Source organism: Ambystoma mexicanum, chromosome 7q (assembly GCF_040938575.1).
Source record: "Ambystoma mexicanum isolate Mex_15411 chromosome 7q, UKY_AmexF1_1, whole genome shotgun sequence".
Lineage (NCBI taxonomy): Eukaryota > Metazoa > Chordata > Amphibia > Caudata > Ambystomatidae > Ambystoma > Ambystoma mexicanum.
Genome location: NC_090941.1, coordinates 571,084,753 through 571,106,350, shown reverse-complemented (window position 1 = coordinate 571,106,350; position 21,598 = coordinate 571,084,753). Strand labels below are relative to the sequence as shown.

General features: G+C 46.2%; 1 protein-coding gene across 3 annotated transcripts in view; it reads right to left on the bottom strand.

The window, feature by feature from the left end:
• The window catches only part of LOC138527994 (phosphatidylinositol 3,4,5-trisphosphate 3-phosphatase TPTE2-like), a 421,324-nt gene that overhangs the window by 36,779 nt on the left and 362,947 nt on the right, over window positions 1-21,598 (bottom strand). For all 3 annotated transcript variants that reach the window (XM_069639416.1, XM_069639415.1, XM_069639417.1), the window contains one exon: window positions 2,459-2,556. In XM_069639416.1, coding sequence (XP_069495517.1) covers window positions 2,459-2,556 — 98 coding nt within the window. The remainder of the gene's footprint in view (window positions 1-2,458; window positions 2,557-21,598) is intronic.

Genomic DNA, 21,598 nt, shown 5'->3' with positions numbered 1-21,598 from the left:
TGTCTACTACATCTCCTAATCCCCCTGTCTACGTACTTAACACCCGCACCCTTCCTAAGCATAGCACTGAATTCCGCCACAGATTATTAGAGGACTACAATAATCTCATCTTTGCCACAGAGACTTGGCTCTAAGACGCCACTGCTCCCACTAGTTCAGCAGCCATTTCCTCTGGATTGGTATCTTACATGCTGAATGTGCTACCTCAGTTGGAGGCAGTGCTGCTGTGATCTTTCACACTATATTTAAAATATCTCAACACTTTCTCTTATCAATGCAGCAAAATTTACCCTCAGCTTTCAATCTCTGCATCAGTTGCTCTCCTAAACCTGATCTTTATTTTGCTACTGCTTTGGCGGGCACCATTTCCCTTTCTAGCGTCCTCTACTTCCAACTTGGTACTCCGGGATGAGCAACATTTGGGCTTACTCCCACTTGATGACCATTGTCAAATCCACCCTGAAACACTTTTTCTCGAGACATTCTGGACCTCATCTTCAGGAGCTCGGCCCTCATCTGTGTCACTCCTGCCATTCCCTTAGCTTGGTCTGGCCGTTTTTGCATTCTGTTCACTGTGAATCTTTCACCTCAGGTCAGTTCTGTGCCCTCCCACTCCCATTGAACTTTCTGGCAAACAACAGCTCGTCCATGGAAAAAACTCAACCCTTCCTCTTTCCAATCTGCTTTCTCCGATTCTTTTCTCCCACCAGCCACTGATCCAGAGCAAATGGACCACTTCCACCCTTGATATTCAAATTCCATCTAAATTGGCCAATAGTGTGGTCAAAGCATTCTGCCCTAAATGGTTCACCGCATTGCTGGCCATCCTAAACACTGCATGCTGAAAGTACCTAGTTTACATCTTATGAAACTTTGGCTAAAATGTCTCATCGCTCACCTTCCCTGGTACATGCAAAACATTTTGTGGAAGCTAAACATTCTTTCAAATTCTCCTGCATCAAGCAAGCCACCAATATTCACAAATAACTGTTCTGTGTTCCCAAGGATCTCGCTTTCCCTCTAACTGACCCCTCAACATCACTCCCTCCCCGGAACTCTGAAAATCTCTTCTTTTTTAAAGTTACAGCTACTGCAATTTGCCCCAATATTACTGCTAACTGCTTGGATCTCATCTTTATCAGCACCCCCCAACCCCTTTCTTCTCTTTTGACTCCTCCAACTTTGCCCCTCTTGACCTTCCTGCACTTATTACTCTAATACTTCAAATCAAATCTGGTTCTCCCCTGTACCTTTGCCTGGTAGGAGTCCTTCAAACCTGCCCCACCACTATTTGTGCAGCTCTTTATTACTCGGTACTGTTCCTTCTTTCAAATCTGCTACTGTTTCTACTCTTCTTGAAAAGATTTCCCTTGACATCAAAGTAACCTCCAACTTTCACCCTATTTCTCTGATTCCATTTCCTTCTTTATATTCTTCAAATCTCAGCCACCATCCAAATACAACTTTTCACTGAAACACATGCTATCCTTCACCCTTTCCAAATAGTGTTTCCCGTGGGCTGCAGTACTGAAGCTGTACTTCTTTCTGCCTTTATGACATTCGCATGTCAGCAGATGTGGGAGGCGTCACAAACCTGGTGATGCTCAATCTGTTAACAGTTTTCAATATCATGGACCACAGTATTCTTCACAGAAGACTAAGCTCCAAAGGCTTTGGTGGCATTACACATGGCTCTCTTCCTTTCTTTCAGATCAAGTTGTGCCATCAATGTATATCCCCCCCCATTTCTTCTTCCTTTCGCCATTTCACAAACATCTTCCCCAGGGTTCCTCTCTTCTGTTCATTACGTTTAATTACTTCTGTTCAGCCTCTTGCTGCTCCTATTGCTTCTTTTGGCCTTACTTTCAATACATGTGCTAGTGACACAAAGCTCGAAGTACATCTTTACAGTGAGCCGCGTGCTACTTCCACCCACGTCCAACCCTGCATGTCAGTGTTATCTCTTCAGAAAAGCAAAACTCTTTAAAGCTCATTTCTGACAAGATATATTTGGGACTCCTCACTCTTCGAGGCTCCTCTAAGGCACATGCCTTTCACCTGTCTCCCTGGTCAAGAGCCTTGATTTTAAATTTGAAGACTTGCTCTCCTTCAAATCAGCCAAATCTCTTCTTGCTCATGCTATTATGTCTTCTCCGGCAGATTTTCACTTGCTACCTTCAACTGCTAATCTACAGGTCTCACCAGTTACTCTCCCCTACCAGAGGCAAGAAGCCACTTTGATTGTATAAGCGCACACACAGTGCAAGTTCAAATGTTTCACTTTGCCACAGGTCCAATGCAAGTCAGCAGGGCATGACAGAGTAGACTTAGACGTAACAGTAAAAACAAAATATTTGTGATCCCAAACAATCGCACAGTTACAAATATAAAGCTGCTGGAAGAGGAAACTACTTGTTTATCTGCCTGAGAGGTTCCGATGAATCTCGCTATAGGTTACCTTGCAGTTTTCTTGGGTTGCAGAAATGCACTGGAAGACGACCTCTTTCTTCACTATTATCTGAAGTTTCAAATCACTCCCATTGTTCTTTCCGACTCCTGCAAAAACACAAAGCTCTCCTGTTAAAACATTGTATGGAAATGAAATACTTTAAGGCTAAGATATGGGGAGGTTTCCTGAGTTTAGATCTGGATTAACATGGTAAAGTGAGAGAAGATATGAAGAATGTTAAGATAAGTACATTTTGAAATTTGACATTAATTGAATTTGTACTATTATTAACAGTTTGAAAGGCATATTTGACAAGTTAGTAAGGGGATTATAATGTGAGGGATGTAGGGGGCAGGGGTGCTGTGTGTGTGCTTTTTTCTTCTTTACTCACTCTCATTTAACAATTGGCTTTATGGTGGGATTTAAGCGGGAGGGAAATAATTATTGTTCATTCAAAATGTTTTGTGAGTCCTAAAGTTAGGATGTTTTCACTGAATTTTAATGTTTATATGGTGGTAAATTGAATACAATAGTTTAAAAAAATACTTTAAGGCTATTGCAAATGCACTTGCTCTATGTCAAGTGTTTTGTGTTAAAAACCTGTTAGCGAACAAAACATTTGAAGGGCAGGTACATGACTCCACTTCTTTTAGTGATTGGCTAACTAAAGGGGCATTATTGAAACCTGGCCATAGTTCTCCCGACAAACACTACGGAAGAAATTGCTCTATTTCTGCATAGCGGATATTTCCCCGTCCCATGTAAGAAAGTCCTTTCTTGTGACTTTCTTTCAAGGATGTAACTTGTTATCTTGATATACTGAGTGGCTCACTTGAAATGTGAGCTACATTTGGACCAGCCTTTGAACAATGCAAACATGTGTTTATGACACTGTGCATAAGTATTTCCATAGTGCAAACCTACCTGAAATGCAACTCAGGGCTATACAAAAATATAAAGTTGGTTTGAGACTCCACACAGAAACCACAGTGAGAGAGACCCCCCTCGCCTACGCTTTCTCCCCAGGTGAGGACTATGGGTCCTTTGGGCGTCCCCTCATGCCACCCGGGCCCAGGTGGTGGAGGGCTCACCCACTGGAAACATTGCCCGCACGTATTAATTGCCCACACGTATTAAAATTTAGCTAGGCCTTGAAACCATTTTGTCTAGTAAAGATGGTGTGAGCTCAGCGCACTGTAGCGCGGCCCCCACCCTTGGAGGGTTTCAGTCATCCTTGTTGCCGCAGCACCCTGGCAGATCCGCTGCGAGCACGTTCCCACGAACAAGACGGACATGAGCTAGTATAATACATTAACATTGTAACAGTTCACCTCCCGCAGTGTATCATCGCTCCCAGCATGACCCGGCCAGCAGGCCTAGGCAAATGAAAAGAACAGTAAAATGGTCGATTATATGCCAGACAATCTTTGTATATTAATGCTGAGACTACTTGCAAAGGATGCTTTTCTCTCATAAAACCCCTTATATTACAAAAGCCTGTAGGATGTATAATTTCAAGAGATCATGCCCCCATGATATAAGCGATGGTGAGCATATACCATTGCAGTTGGGTACTAATAATAACGGCACGCACCAGGAATCTGTTTGTTACGTGTATGACTGGAAAACGTACACCCCATGGGCTCGTGCCATAACTGAACTAATGCTGCTAGAGGACACAAGAAAACGAATGAAAACCATACAAAGGGCCCATGTGAAGAATGCATGAGAAGGTGCATGTCTAGGCCCCACATGCGCCACCACCGTCACGAACAAGTGGCGGGTTACTTTCTATGTTCTCCACCTACCCTAACTCTACCTCACTTACTGCAAATATATATGCATATAACTAAATACTGCACGTGTTAAAACATAATGTATGAATAAGGTACTCAGACTGGGTATAATCAAGACACATCCAGCAAAGTTTAAATACATGTTTTGTAATGTTTTAAATAAGTATTATAGAGTGTTCAAATGTTTGTGATGTCTTTACCTAAATCGGCAACACACGAGGGAGATACCTTTGTGAAATACGCGCAAGGCCATTCCCCCTCCCACCCTGCGAGGGCTGCCAAGGCATGAGAGCAGAGACCGCGCCGCGCTGCTTTACCTCCCCCAACCAGACTGGAGCCGCTTCAAAGACTTGTAACCCCCTCTGTAGCACCCAAGGCCGACACCCGCCACCTGCATTATTTACAGCGCAGCAGTAAACCTCTGCCTGAACACACGCGCCCCCTCGTAAACCTCGCAACCCACCGGACCATCCTAGACTTATGGCCCTGTGCAATCAGGACACCCAACACTTTGACAACACACAGCGAAACATACATTACAACTTCTAACAAGGCAGTAAGACATGTACCGCCCGTCCCAGGCCCTGAAGCTTAGCCCCTCGACCTATGGCCCAGGTCAACAGGACACTGGTAACCATGTCCTGACGTATTACCTCCAGACCCCTTACAAGGTACATTCCTCCTGTGTTGCATTAACCTGTAGTATAACCTATTGGAAGATTTACTAAAGAAGATAATACTGAAACGAGTGAATGACTGCGGTGTGCATGGCCTAGGGCAAATAAGTCAGGAAAGGACATTCTTCTCTGACATTGGCCGCGATGGCACGACAACACCAGCCGGATGAACTCCGCCACCCTGCCAGGCCCAGCCCAACCCACGAGGCTGACCAGTGACGTCTTCCAGCCAAAGCCAACCACATCACAGCAGCACCTATAGTTAGTCGTCGCCACCCAATCCCCTTGAACTTGTGCCCCCTATAGTATGTAGGTTCTTATGACGTTTTTTGTAAATATATACGCCTGTCTTTGCTATTGTCAGACAGAGCGCTCTCGGAGTTTGCAGAGTTCTTTGCATGCCCTATTCTGATTGATAAACTCCCATTTACGCTCACCCGCACTCTGTCTTGGCCTTATTCCCATCTTGGGAGAGTCCTTCATTGTCTCTCATTGCGGGGAGGATCGTGCTGTGTGGGGACGCTTGCCTTCAGTGGTGACCCCGATAGCGTGATATTATTTCTTCTTAAAACTCATTATAACCGTCCCCTTTTGGCACGAGAATCTCCGGTCGAAAAGGGATACGCACGGTGAGCCGGCTCCGGGAGGCTGCCCGCCAACGGCGACCGGTACACTAAGAAGTGCGCACTCAATAGAGAAAGGGTACGGGATCCCGGTTGAAAAATCCCCTTTGAGTACCGCTCGCCGGAGTCGGGGCTGACTGTTGAGCTGACGGCGACACTGCCTGGACGGACCCAGTTTCGGAGACTATCGGTTCAAGACGGGCACGTGAGTACTGAGTGTGAGCGATCGTAAAGAGAGCGGGGAAAGAAGTGTAGGACTGGGAACGAAGAGGGGGTATGAAGATATACTAAATATCATTCTAAAATTTCCTTTCTTTTTCTTTGCATATGGCCATTAGGATTACGAGGTGAATAAGAGATAGAAGTGACGGGAACCTAGCTCCGAAAGGGGGTGGAAGGCGGCGCCGCATAGTGCTATATTGACTAGTGCTGGGAATATATGACGAAGTGAAATATAAGATAAAAGTGTTCAGCAAAAGGGGGCACTGAGAATATATTAGTGATCGCTATTACTTCTTTCTTTTCTTTTTCTTTAAGGGTAGGGGGAGAATAAAAACCAAGATTGGCACGAAACGGGGAAAATAGTAAGAGAAAAGGAGGCCTACTAGAAGGGGGAGAGCAGGTTAAACCATATAAATATATTCATATGCGCATTCATCTATCTAAGTAAGACAGACAGGGACAGCCGGCTAGGGAGGAAAGGGAGGGCAGCGTGAATGGTGTACTGAGTGTTACCAAGAGGTGTGTGCATCTCGTATGTGTCAGGGGACAATTTGAGGTTGCGAATGTGTAAAACAGCTATAAATGTATAATTGTCAAATGGTCATGGTAAGTGTGACCGGATGAAACTTTTTTTTTTTAAGGCAACGGTGATACAGTGACGTGAGTGGGTACCTTTTTGATTTCCGGGTTGCTATTGTTAAAATAAATGGGTTGCTCTTGTATGTGTCCCCCAAAGAAAACAAAGTAGAAATTGTGTACAGTCAGTTTTGTATTGTGCAGCCAAGGGAAGGAAAGCCCAACCGAGCGTAACATTGAATGTGAAGTAGAACACGAAAAATAATATTGATACTACATTCACATTGGAGTTGCAGACACATAGAGACACATAAGCACTAGGAGGGCACACAGAAATGGGGGCTGAAACACCCTTATCGCATATTTGTAAAAGTCTTCCAGGGTACACGGAGCGGATTAAAAAATATCACGACCAATGGGTAACTGAGTTGAAGGGAGAGGGGCTACCCCAGATATGGCCAGAGGGAGGGTCATTTGACAAAAGCGTTCTAGATATGGTGATGACATGCATTTTCTTGAAGTACCGAGGGAAGCAGCTGCAGAATAGGAGGGAAATATTAGATCTTTGGCGGTTATTTGAAGAAGTACCACCGCCTAAAGCGCCAGCACCAAATCCTGATCTCCCATCCACCACAGACAATCCACTGATGATACATAAAGATATCAAAGAAGTGCCAGGTGTAGTGCCACCAGTAGAAGTAATAAGTTTATATCCGATATTAAAGAAACCTGTACCCGCAGAAGGATACAGTGATCCAACGTATGTACCTCCCCCGACAACTACTACACCCCACCGGCCCACTGCACCCCCACCATATGAAAGCACAAGGGAGCGAGGCCAGGCGAGTACACAAAGGGTGGACATAGAGAAACTCACAGATGATTTACAGTCAAGACTCTCAATAGCGAAAGATGAGCTCTCAAGGATAAAAGACATGTGCGGACAAACAGCACTTAATGCGACTAGATCAGAGCGCACGTCTAGAGCGCCAGGCGAGACAAGAAGACCAGAAGAGGGGTGGAAGAAAGGTGAGATACTGTTCAGAATTCAGGAAGAACCCACACGAATAATTGAAATAGAGACACATGAGGGAGATACTGACAATGATGAAGGGCCTATGGGGGATAGAGAGGAATTACTATGCGACATAAGGGACGAATTAGAAGAAAGTGACAGGTTGAGCATGGCTGTGGGAGGGGGAAGCGAAGGAGGGGATGGCACATGTTCAGTGAGAACACTAGACGACGAGTGGTCGGGACGACTAAGGAACAGAGTGGGAAAAATGGCATCACTAGAAACATCAGCATCCAAATCGGGTCCGGGTGCTATACAGAAAGGAAAGCTACAGCTTCCATTGATACACAGAGGAGGAGGGAGACCTAACTATATCCCATGGGTACAAATGGACAAAGCTAACTTATTAAAGCTATTGCCCCCGTTATCAGGAGGGGCAAGTAAGTGGATATACGCCTTTGAAAAACATACTGCTGGGGTACCCCTAGCTGTAGGAGATGTGAAAAGTCTGCTCGTATCAGCGGTGGGCGATCAGGCTGAAAGAGTATGGGTTAAAGCCGGGTTCCCAGGAGTTACGTTAGATTGTGACCGCCATGATGGGGCCTCTTTTAACACAGTGCGGGCTAGGGTGTGGGACGCCCTGCGCGAAACATTCCCAGATACGCCGGACTTGCAGTCGGTGATGCAATGTACCATGAATGAGGGGGAGGAGGCTATGGATTACATTTTTCGGGTTCAAGAGATGTGGAGAGCGGAGACGGGCACGCCCTGGTATCGATCGACATCTTTATTTTACTTCATTATAAAAAGAGGGCTCCCCAAGGAAGTGCAGAAAGCGCTCGACAAAATTGCAGGCGTTGAAGCGAAGGGATGGCCAGAAATACAAAGCATAATAATACACCATTGTAAAAGAATAAAGGAAAGGGAGAAGGAGGTGGCACAGAAAAGGTTGGCAGACGAAGCAAAGTTAGTACAGACAAAATTGGTGAAGGTCGCAGCAGCAGTAGCTGCACTCCCACACAGCAGGGAGGGAGACGATGAGGAGGAGGGGCCGATAGCAATACAAGGAAGGATGGCAGCTAATTGGGCGGGAACAGGACAGCGGCAGTGGAATGAGCAAGAGCAAGGTGGAGGTCCGCAGTGGCAAGAGTGGACCCCTCGAGGGGGACGAGGTGGGTACAGGGGCCGAAGAGGAGGCGGAACGGGGTATGGGGGAATGGGAGGAAATGGATGGCAGGGCCCTAGAGGTGCACAAGGAAGTTGCTGGAACTGCGGGAGATGGGGCCACTATTCTAGAGAGTGCAGAAGCAGACCCAATAACGGGTTCCAGGAGGTAGAACAATATGGCCATCCCCACCCGGGAAGCCCATATGGCCTCCCAATGGGGCAACAACAATTAAGAAACCCAAGCCAAGGTAATGCCGGCCAGCAACAGGGACCCCAGTACAGAACACAGAACCACACACAAAACATGCCTAACAACGACAGCATGCAAAAATACACCAGGCAACCCTTTCGCGACAGCAGCAAACGGGGCCCCCGCACCAGCACCTTACAACGGCATGTCAGTGGTCTCAGGTAACGTATTCAATGAAGGGGGGGCGATGAGACACCCCGCATAGGACAGCCCACAGAGAACACTTGCGTGTCCAGTTCTATCTACCACCCACAGTGCAGCAGAGGAACCATTGGTAGGGGCGCAGATAGGAGACAGGCAATTTGTATTCATGGTTGATTCGGGAGCGGAGAAATCATGTGTCAGGGAGGGCCGGTTCCCGTTATCTAACAGGAAGTTAGAGACGCAGGGGTTCTCTGGGGCTGTAATTGAAGTTCCTTACACAGAAGTTTTGGATGTAACCGTAGGGGGCAAGACTGTAAAGGCACCCTTACTGTATTATGAACAATCCCCGATAAATTTGCTGGGGAGGGACCTTATGAGTAAACTTAACATGACCATATCATTTAACGAAGGAGGAATAGTGTGTTCTACACCCGGGATATGCCCCTTGCGTGCAATGTTGGTAGTGCAAGCCTACACAACCACACAGGAAATACGAGGGCTGCCACAAAATGAAGAGATGTTTATTGAAGGGCTAAAGACTTTGGCCCTTATAGTTCCAGAGCTAAAAAGCATGGATTGGAGGATTCCAGCAGAATTCCTCTTCCGCCCCATAGTGTGCCCAAATGCAGCACCAGGATCAGTGGTATCGTTGGATTTGCACGCAGTGCAGGTATCAACGAAACGGATCGCTGTGATTGGAATGGACAGAGAAGGATGTGAGTGGCGCACCGTGCTGTGTACAAACGCCAACCTCGCCCTACGCGAGGTAACAGATGAGGATCTCTTTCTAGACACAGAAGCAGATGGTGAGATAGTAATGGAAATAGCGATGCCCTGCGACATTTTGATCCAAGCCAGAGAGATCCCCGCCCAATTGATGGCAGTGGTAGGAACACCACCGTCATTTTTTGATGACGACATGAGGTTAGTACCAAACAAATTATGGACAACAGGCCCCCATGATGTAGGGCTGTTGCGTGGAGTACAACCTGTGATAATAAAACTAAAACAAGGAGCTATCTTACCCCGAGTCAAACAGTATCCATTGTCCCGTGAGGCTGAAGAAGGGATAAAAGAAACGATAAATGCACTACTAGTACAAGGGATAATAGTGCCTTCAAACTCACCATGTAACACATGTATTTATCCAATTAAAAAAGCGAAAGGGGGGTCTTGGAGGATGATACAGGACTTACGCCCCCTCAATGATGTAATACAGAAAGAGTTCCCTCTAGTCCCGAACCCTGCATCAATACTATGCAGTATCCCAAAAGCAGCATCACATTTTACAGTAGTGGACTTGAAAAACGCATTTTTCTCAATACCCCTGGCTGAAGAGAGTAGATATCTAACAGCGTTCACACTGGGGGGAAAAAGATATGAACACTGCAGACTGCCACAGGGATACTGTGAGAGCCCGAGCATATTCAACCGCATATTGCATGAAGACTTGGGAAACCTATCAGTAGAGAGTACGATTATTCAGTACGTAGATGATTTATTGGTGTGTGCACAAGACGAAGCAACATGTAGAAAAGATTCAACAACGCTCCTGACTTTACTGGCCAACAAAGGATACAAGGTAGACAAGGAGAAGCTACAGTATTGCCTGACTGAGGTCCTATACCTGGGACAGCTCATATCAAAAGATGGAAAGAGAATAATTCCCGACAGGGTGGAGGCAATAAGGTCAGTAGGAGAGCCCACGACAGTGAAGGACATGCAGAAATGTTTGGGTATGTGCAATTATTGCCGAGCATGGATACTAGACTATGCAGCATACACCAGGCCCCTCCTACAAGCACTAAAAGAAGCACAACAGGAGAATGGAAAAATAAAATGGTCAGAAGAAATGAGCATATCGTTTCAATCACTGAAAGAGCTAATTTCAAGCGCTCCAGTACTAGCAAACCCTGATTATGGACACGAATTTTACCTATTTTCCCATTGCAAAGGCACACTTATGACAGCAGTACTGACACAAAAAACATCCTTAGGACACAAGCCCCTGGCGTACTATAGTGGTACTTTGGATGCCGTGATGCAGGGTCATTTCGCGTGCGAACAATCGCTCGCAGCAGCCGCATTCGCGATTGAGAAAAGTGCCACAATAGTAATGGGATGCTCTGTGACATTGTTTGTGGAACACTCATTATTTGCAATCCTTGAAAGATCGAAAAGCACACTGACCACACAGCGGGCAACAGCATACGAGATCATATTGTCCAGCGCCAACATCCACATAGTGAGATGTAAAACAGTGAACCCCGCCACATTCATTACAGAAGCGTGCACATTAGAGGATATGCAAAATCACGACTGCGCAACCCACACAGGAGAAGGAGGGGAAGACACAGTGGTGTGTGAAAACGCTCTCAGCGAGGGGGAAGTGTACTTTGTGGATGGGTCCGCATCAATTGATATGGACACAGGAGAAAAACACGTTGGCCTGGCGGTAGTGAGATTAGAGGAAGGTGAGTTTGAAACATTAGTACAGTACCGCCTCCCGTCGCATTACTCTGCACAGGCAGCAGAACTGATTGCGCTCATAGAAGCACTACATGCAGCAAAAGGATGTGCAGTAACCATATACACAGACTCAGCTTACATGACGACAACAGTACATGGAGGTCTAGCAAGATGGGGCCGTAGGGGATTCAGAAGGGCAGATGGAACACCAGTGCAGCATGCAGAATTGTTGAAAGAATTAATAGAGGCCCTACAAAACCCTACTGCTGTAGCAATAGTGAAGTGCCAGGCCCATACATCCAACACAGACGTTGTGTCTTTAGGGAACGCGGCAGCAGACGCTGCCGCCAAAGAGGCTTCCTATTTTCAGAAATACGACACAGGTGAGTTCATGATCAAGAACACAACAACCGAAGAACTGTCAGAAGGGTACAACATGATGTCCTTATCACAAATACTAGAATTGCAGGAAGGAGCTAGTGCAGAAGAAAAACTAACGTGGACGAAACGGGGATGCAGCCAATCAGGAACAGACCTATTATGGCGGCAAAATAACTCAGGGAAAGTGGTAATGCCACTACAGTTATTAGAAGTAGCATTTCAACAGCTACACTTCCCTGCACATAATACCAAACAACACATCGCAGCAGAAATACAGGAAGAATGGTTCGTGCCCTGTCTCCAGGAGCATGTGTCTCGATTAGCACTGGAATGTACAACATGCCAAATATACAACTCAGGAATGACATTACGCACACTCCGGGGAACAATTCCAAAACCCATCGGCCCCTTCAGAGAACTACATATAGATTATGCAGACATGGGAGAAAGGTGTAATGGCGCGCGGTACATGATCGTGGTTGTGTGTCCATTTTCAAGGTGGGTGGAAGCAGGACCCTGTGCGCGACCTGATGCCAAAAGCGCCACTAAGTTCCTAGTAAGGGAGGTGTTCCCGCGCTGGGGAATTTGTGACGTGATTCGCTCAGACAACGGCTCTCACTTTGTGAATGAACTCTTCAAGGAAGTGACCACATTACTGGGTATAAAACATAAATTATGTTCGATTTATCATCCTCAAAGTAATGGCGTAGTGGAAAAGATGAACGGCCTGTTAAAGGGCAGGTTATCAAAACTATGCTTCTCATTGAAGAAAAATTGGATTTACTGTCTACCCCTGGCGCTATTTGAACTAAGAAATCAGCCAAGCAAAGACCACCATTTGTCCCCGCACGAGATCGTGACTGGGAGACGAATGAACACAGCACACTCTCCACTGCGCGAACACTCAGATGCTCACAGAAGCGCCGCGATATTGGGAGATGAGTTCACAGACTAAGAAAATTAACAAGGGCAGCGCGCGCAATATCAAAGCAACTCTCCCCACCCTTCACTAGAGAAGAGGGAAACATAACAGGACCTGTCACGGAACCAGAGCAACAGCTACAGCTGATGCCAGGGGACTCAATTTATGTCAGAAGCTTTGTACGTCGGTGGAATGCACCACGATTCCATGGTCCATACGAGGTAGTATTTTGCACGCCCACAGCAGTGAAGGTAAAGGGCTTGCGGTACTGGGTGCACTTGACCGATGTACGAAAAGCATACAGCAATGTACACGAGGAGATAGATGAGGAGGCACAGACAACAGCAAACGATGCAAATGAGTAGGATGCCTGAATATCGACTTGCGTGAGTGTGTGATTTAGCACTGGACTTGAATGGAATAATGTCAGCGCTGGAATTGAATGAATTAATGACTGACAAGGATATTACAAAAATGTGTGTGTGGGATTTCTTTTTTTTTTATTATCTTGTTGAGTGTTATGTAATTAATGAAATAATAATATTATAGCCTGTATATACCCTTGTCTGTGAATACCCCTCCCCCACATCCCCACCCGCTTCCATTCCCCGTCAAATGTATTGGCACAGATGGTGCCAGCAAAACGTTAACATGCATGCACTTAATGCACTTTTATATCTCAAACAGGAGCTTCCATGGCATCTAACGGGCAGCCTGCAACGGATAGAATTAGTAGAATGAGAGAATTAGTATATGAGAGATGTAGATATTCGTATGAGTGTGGATTATCAATATGCATTACATTGTTTTTTATGATAATGTTCGGCTTGGTTACATATTGGTTTATAGCGTTCATCTCTATCGAGATGTACGAGGGGGGAGGGAGTAACAACACTACTGGACCAATTAACAGTACCACCGGGCCCAATGCAACTGCAGGGGTCAATACCAAGGAAGGTGATTTTTTGATATGGGACGGAACTAAACTTGTGTGGGGGTATCATACCACACCATCCAGTGTTGTGACCTCACAAAGAGAAAAGCCACAGGGTGGAATGCAGAGCAACACAGTGTCTCCACCAGGGGTATCCACTTACAATGCCCACAGTCTCAATGACCGAAACCCGTCTGCCATATCATGGTTATATAACACCCCCACCAGCCAGCTTGCCCCCACCCCAGAAAACAATCTGCCAGATAACGTCAGGAAAGAAAACGATAAGCTACTAGCAATGCACGAAATATTATATGATGAATGGGCCAAGGGGGGCGGGAATGAGAGAGGGGGGTCTAGTTTGTCCACTGCACAGGGGGGTGGGAAGTACATGAGTAACAAGAACAACAGACGAAAGAGAGAAGCAGGGAGGAGAAAGTACGATGAGTACTATGGGCTAGGTCTAGATGAGATGGAAGACCCACGACACCCCCATCAAACAAATAAGTGGTATGCAGACATGAGTGCCACAGCTAAACAGACAACAAACGAGAGCTGTTATGTCTGTTCCCTCATCCCCCATGCATCAGGTACACCCAAAGTGTTGTTACCCAAAGAGTTGCCTATTGTGGATGCCCAATGTCTCCTTCATCTTACACTGTGCAGGATTAAGAACACCTTCCAGGCACACGAAGTGACTTTTCAAATGCTGCAGAACGAGAAAACGTGTTACCCAAAAACGGCAGGAGTGGTATGTTTGAAAGAACCATTTTTTGTAATAGAAGGGACACTTTTTTCCGACAACAAGCGGAAGGATGAAGAAGTACTGTGCAAAGCGGAAGCACTAAGAGGTGTGGCGCCGGATAAATTGCAGTGGATAGAGGAGACATGTACACCAGTATGGAGAGAACACATTTCAAAACTGACTTGGGTAACTGCCATTGAAAAACCGTTCAAACTGCAAAGCGAAATGAACTACAAACTGTGCTTTAAAGGAGAAGGGAGAACCCCCATGGGAACAAACAAGAACTGCAACAAGACCCTCACCATCCCAGACCTAAGGAAAGGGACAGCGGCCCTGATGGACACGTACTGGGTGTGCGGCAAACAGGCATATCTACACCTCCCCCAGTCATGGAGTGGCAGCTGCTCAATGGCCACTCTACACTCAGCCCTAATGGTGATACCAGAAAGCCACGTCGATGGGACACAGGAACGCATGCAGAGTGTGGCTCAACCAACTGCAGAGACACAAATATATGTCCTGTCTTCTGGAAGCAAGGGAGAAGTGCTGACCCATAACAAACGAGCATCAAATTACATATCAAAGGCATCATCAGAACTATTGGCTCAGATCCCAGACAAATATCGATTATTCAGCTCAGCAGAAACATTTTTTGCCTCACTCGTCTCAAGTGTCCAAGCAAGGGCAAACGCAAAATGGCTCCAGATAACACGTTGGGAATTGATTCAGCTGGCAAACGACACTGAAGAAGGATTCAATATCATTAAAGTGGAACTAAGAGCTTTACGACTAATGACCATGCAAAACAGGTATGTCTTGGACCTGTTGACGGCGATGGACGGTGGTGTTTGCCGAAAAATAGGAAGTGCCTGCTGCACTTTCGTACCTTCTGAAGACGCAGAGAATGGCTCCCTATCCCATGTGATCGAAGCAGTCCACAACCTAGGAGAAAAAATGAAAATGGAAGGCGGAGCAGAAGCGAGTACATGGTTCGACAACCTCTTCTCCTGGGTTCCCTCATGGCTTGGAACAACTGTGAAATTTTTAATACCAGCTGTTGTGTTCCTCCTCCTACTTTTTTGCCTGTGCCAGGTGGGTCTTCGAGTTTGTGCTAACGCAGTACCAAATGGTGCAATGATGATGGTGACAATGGGCAACTCACACGGTACAATAAAAACGATGCAAGAAGCACAAGTACAAACAGGGATAGATAACTCGCCCAGATACCAACTGGTGCCTATATACCACGATAAAGATATTGTAGATAAGTTGTGGCACACCACCATCAAAGAGCCCCGTATACTAGAATGGTATGAGGAAGTTTGGGTAGATTTGGAAGGAGATGGTGGGTGCATATATCTAATGTGTACCCCAGATGAATATGCCCGGAGAGGTGAGAGTTTAAGGGGGGTGTGCAGAGCATGGATGCCCATCAAAGGAACTCCTGCATGGGATGAGGCGGTGATGGACGAGGCAGAATGTAGGAGGATAGAAGATTTAAAGAATTTGTTACTTTAGTAACGAAAGGGGGGAAATGTAGGGGAGGACTGGTCCAAGAGACCCCCCTCGCCTACGCTTTCTCCCCAGGTGAGGACTATGGGTCCTTTGGGCGTCCCCTCATGCCACCCGGGCCCAGGTGGTGGAGGGTTCACCCACTGGAAACATTGCCCGCACGTATTAATTGCCCACACGTATTAAAATTTAGCTAGGCCTTGAAACCATTTTGTCTAGTAAAGATGGTGTGAGCTCAGCGCACTGTAGCGCGGCCCCCACCCTTGGAGGGTTTCAGTCATCCTTGTTGCCGCAGCACCCTGGCAGATCCGCTGCGAGCACGTTCCCACGAACAAGACGGACATGAGCTAGTATAATACATTAACATTGTAACAGTTCACCTCCCGCAGTGTATCATCGCTCCCAGCATGACCCGGCCAGCAGGCCTAGGCAAATGAAAAGAACAGTAAAATGGTCGATTATATGCCAGACAATCTTTGTATATTAATGCTGAGACTACTTGCAAAGGATGCTTTTCTCTTATAAAACCCCTTATATTACAAAAGCCTGTAGGATGTATAATTTCAAGAGATCATGCCCCCATGATATAAGCGATGGTGAGCATATACCATTGCAGTTGGGTACTAATAATAACGGCACGCACCAGGAATCTGTTTGTTACGTGTATGACTGGAAAACGTACACCCCATGGGCTCGTGCCATAACTGAACTAATGCTGCTAGAGGACACAAGAAAACGAATGAAAACCATACAAAGGGCCCATGTGAAGAATGCATGAGAAGGTGCATGTCTAGGCCCCACATGCGCCACCACCGTCACGAACAAGTGGCGGGTTACTTTCTATGTTCTCCACCTACCCTAACTCTACCTCACTTACTGCAAATATATATGCATATAACTAAATACTGCACGTGTTAAAACATAATGTATGAATAAGGTACTCAGACTGGGTATAATCAAGACACATCCAGCAAAGTTTAAATACATGTTTTGTAATGTTTTAAATAAGTATTATAGAGTGTTCAAATGTTTGTGATGTCTTTACCTAAATCGGCAACACACGAGGGAGATACCTTTGTGAAATACGCGCAAGGCCATTCCCCCTCCCACCCTGCGAGGGCTGCCAAGGCATGAGAGCAGAGACCGCGCCGCGCTGCTTTACCTCCCCCAACCAGACTGGAGCCGCTTCAAAGACTTGTAACCCCCTCTGTAGCACCCAAGGCCGACACCCGCCACCTGCATTATTTACAGCGCAGCAGTAAACCTCTGCCTGAACACACGCGCCCCCTCGTAAACCTCGCAACCCACCGGACCATCCTAGACTTATGGCCCTGTGCAATCAGGACACCCAACACTTTGACAACACACAGTGAAACATACATTACAACTTCTAACAAGGCAGTAAGACATGTACCGCCCGTCCCAGGCCCTGAAGCTTAGCCCCTCGACCTATGGCCCAGGTCAACAGGACACTGGTAACCATGTCCTGACGTATTACCTCCAGACCCCTTACAAGGTACATTCCTCCTGTGTTGCATTAACCTGTAGTATAACCTATTGGAAGATTTACTAAAGAAGATAATACTGAAACGAGTGAATGACTGCGGTGTGCATGGCCTAGGGCAAATAAGTCAGGAAAGGACATTCATCTCTGACATTGGCCGCGATGGCACGACAACACCAGCCGGATGAACTCCGCCACCCTGCCAGGCCCAGCCCAACCCACGAGGCTGACCAGTGACGTCTTCCAGCCAAAGCCAACCACATCACAGCAGCACCTATAGTTAGTCGTCGCCACCCAATCCCCTTGAACTTGTGCCCCCTATAGTATGTAGGTTCTTATGACGTTTTTTGTAAATATATACGCCTGTCTTTGCTATTGTCAGACAGAGCGCTCTCGGAGTTTGCAGAGTTCTTTGCATGCCCTATTCTGATTGATAAACTCCCATTTACGCTCACCCACACTCTGTCTTGGCCTTATTCCCATCTTGGGAGAGTCCTTCATTGTCTCTCATTGCGGGGAGGATCGTGCTGTGTGGGGACGCTTGCCTTCAGTTTATGACACTGTGCATAAGTATTTCCATAGTGCAAACCTACCTGACATGCAACTCAGGGCTATACAAAAATATAAAGTTGGTTTGAGACTCCACACAGAAACCACAGTGGTTCTTTATAAGACTCCATTCAAAAGAAAGAATATTTATTTATGTATATCACTCCAAACAAGCCCATGGGCATCCAGGTGCTCACAACAAACTAACAGACATTCAAAAAAGTAATAAAACATAAAAATCTCTTCTTCAAGAAACTAAGATGATGATTAGGAGCTCAGTTAAACAGGTACGCTTTTGAAGCCTGTTTAAATGAAGTCAATGTAGAGGTATTTCTGAGATCCAATGGTAATGAATTCCAAAGTTTCGGTGCCGCAATGCAAAAGGCAGACTTGCTCACCAAAGCCAATTTTTACCTGGGGATCTACAACAAGTTCCTGGCATTTGATCTCAGGTTTCTCTGAATTGCTTAAATCCCCACCTGGTGCCGTAAGTTCACTGGCTACCCCTCAGGACCTGTTAGTCGCCATGATCCATGGCGGCTACTCTCTTTTCTCCTTTCTTGCTTTTTAGTGTTATGTGTTTGTATTCGTTCATGTAAGCACCCCGACACCCTTGGGTGAGCGATTGCGCTATATAAGAAATTCCTTTGTTAGTTAGAATGAGAAATCCTTTCCGACAAATATGTCGGCCCAATACGTGAGAGACGTTTATATACCAATGTGAGGATTCTAAAAGAGATTCTAGCTTCCACTGGTAACCAGTGGAATGCACATCTCACATTGGTGATATGCTCGCTTCTACCGATGTTTTCCACTATACATAGAGCGCTATTTTGGATCACCTGCAATTTAGCCAGGTCACCTTTGATAATTTCAACATGTGTGTCCCACTCTTGTAAAACTAATATACAACACAAGTGCCTTCCATTTATTGATGTACTTACTTCAGCTGTATTACAGCTAAGCACACTGACCTCTGCTACTGCAAACTTTCTCACATGAAGGCCCCATAGGTGTTGGAAGGGACTGAAACATTTTGGGATAAGGTGTTCTGTACTGCTTAAAACCTACAGGATCCTGTGGCCGGTCAGAAGGCGTCAGACACTCGAAAGACAGGATTCAATTTCTTTTAATGAAAATTATAAGTAGAAGGCCTAACTTTCCCCATCACTAAAGGGAATATACCCTACCTATCTAACGAAAAAGAATGGTGCTCATCTGTTGTGTTAAGGTCCAAAACAAAAATATGACCTCCGTCCAAACTACCCTTTCTGGCCCTGCCACTAATGTAAACTAACTTAAATAGACCATGGGAATGATTTGTCTTTGCCTGGTCTCTCCTCCAGTTAATTCAATAACTCCTTGAATGATATGTCCTCTTGGTAAGTCAGATAGTCTCTGCGATTAACTCTTGTAGTTTCTCAAGAACACTTCTTTCTAGTGCTTTCTGTGGTCTCCTTTTTAGAATATCCTCCAAGGTAACCTTTGTTAATACTCAGATTGTTATATGTAGTTTCTTCCCAGGCCTCCCCTCCAGGAGTATGTGGTCTGGGTTTTCCGTTGCCCCTTTCGAAGCTTCTTTTATTATCAGTAACACTCAGTCTTACAATGTCTTTGAGCTGACTGGCTATATCCCAGCAGTATTGATTCAGTGCCTTTCTTCTGGGATTTCCACCTCTGGGTTGAATATCTCTTTGCTTATTGGTTATACAAAACTTGTGAGCACTGAGCACTTCTTACTTGGCTTTGTTGCATATCAGATAGCTTGTCCTTTGTACTGGGACGAGGTAACAGCATCATGTAATAACTCTTCCCTCTATCGGTCACTTGTTATTTTTCTCTAGCTCCCATCACGTAACTTTAGCCATGTTTTCTCGTTCATGTGACTGGGATGAGTTTTCTGTGAGTGATAGTGATATCCTGCAGTCTTGCCTCTTCTCCCGGTCCCCCAAGTACCACCTACTTGGTAGGGGCCACTGGATGGACTATTCACTCTGGTTCTCGGCTTCTTGCCTTCACGTTCTCAGGTCTGCGTTGGACTCCTGCTTGGCACTGGTGCTGCTTGCTGTAAGCGCACCTCGCTTCGATCATGGGTGGTATCTGCGTTGTTCTTTGGGGGGTCCTACTCACCGTGTCCAGCTCGTGGTCACGCCACCACCGGATTGCTTGCTTTTCTCTCGGTCAACCCAAGACTCTTCATGCTTCTGCACATGCCGGCTCTCCGGTGCCTTGTCCTCTCAGTCTCTACAAGTCATGAGCTCTGCGACTAGCTTGTGCTCCACTTCCTTCCAGCGTAATGATTGAAGGGAACTTCCCCTGCGCATCAAGTTCCTCTCTCCTCTTCCTCCTCGGCACAGTTAAATATGTGTCTTGCATTAAAGACATCCTCCTTTTCTCATGCCAAGTGGGTTTGAGTAATCTTGTATTGCCTTCAGCCAAAGACAAGGATGTCACAGTCTTAGGCTTATCAGGTAGTCCCAGGTTTGCCATTACATTTGTTGGTGTAGGGAGTTCCTCACAGGAACAGGAACGCGTGTCCCAAAAGGGGGAGTCTCTCCCAGTGAGATCCCACCTGCCTCAACCCCTATGGAGGGTCTTGCAGAGTGGACTCACCTCCCTACCCTCACAAGGGGGGCTCCCCCATGGGACAAAGGTGCATATTCCTGTGATTCATCACAATCCTTTATATGTTGCTTTTTTCCCACTGCACACAATTAGACTACTGCAAGGCCATTGCCTTTTACACATAAGCTGCTATATTTGCAATGTGTAAACACTTATTAGGCATCAGTTTTCCAGAGACTTCACTTGAAATAAAGTGAGAATTGTTGACTTATTTTAAGAATGAATCATGAATAAGAATGTGTAAGCACTTGTGCTTTTGGATTGTGTTATAATTGAATTACTTACACAGTAACGAAGGCCGTATATGTCTGTCAAATAGGGTTTTCCCATGTGTAGAGTTACAGAAAATACTCAGGCTCCCCTTGTTTTAGAGCTATATTCATTTGTATTTATTGGACATTTGTATGGTGCCTATACACGCGTGTTTCCAGGAGCCACAAGACAAGAAGGGGAGGAGGGGGGAGCATGGGATCTCATAAGAAATAACAGCAGCAAGAAAAAGAAACGGCTATGTTGGCCTTCTGACAATCCGACCGTGCAAGTGCCTAAGGAGATAAGTGCAGGGGGGCGGGGGTGAGGGAGAAGTGCAATAATAGGGGGACACCCCATTGGCGGGTGGTGCAAGTGTTTAGGCCACAGAGGCAAGTGCTAGGGGGATGAGGGTGAGGGGAGGTAAAGTGCAGTGGGCAGGCAGACTGGGCAGGGATAGTCTGGGAAAAGGAGCACAAGAGCAAGTGCTGTTGAAGGATGTTGGGAGGGAATGGTAGGGGGGTGGTCTGGTACCTCTATGACTCAGAAGGGACCAGGCCCCAGTCGTAGCGGCAGGTGGAGAGCTGGCAAGGGAGGGGGAGATGGAAGGAAGAGGAAAAAAGGAAGGTCTTAAGAAGTTTCCAGAATTTAAGATCCAGCTCATGTCTGATGAGGAGGCGGAAGCTGTTCCAGAGGGAGGCGCTAGCCGAGGAGAGGGATCTACCTCCCACTCTCTGCTTGGAGAAATGTTTGACCTGCAGAGAGTTGGAACCAGAGGACTGAAGGGTT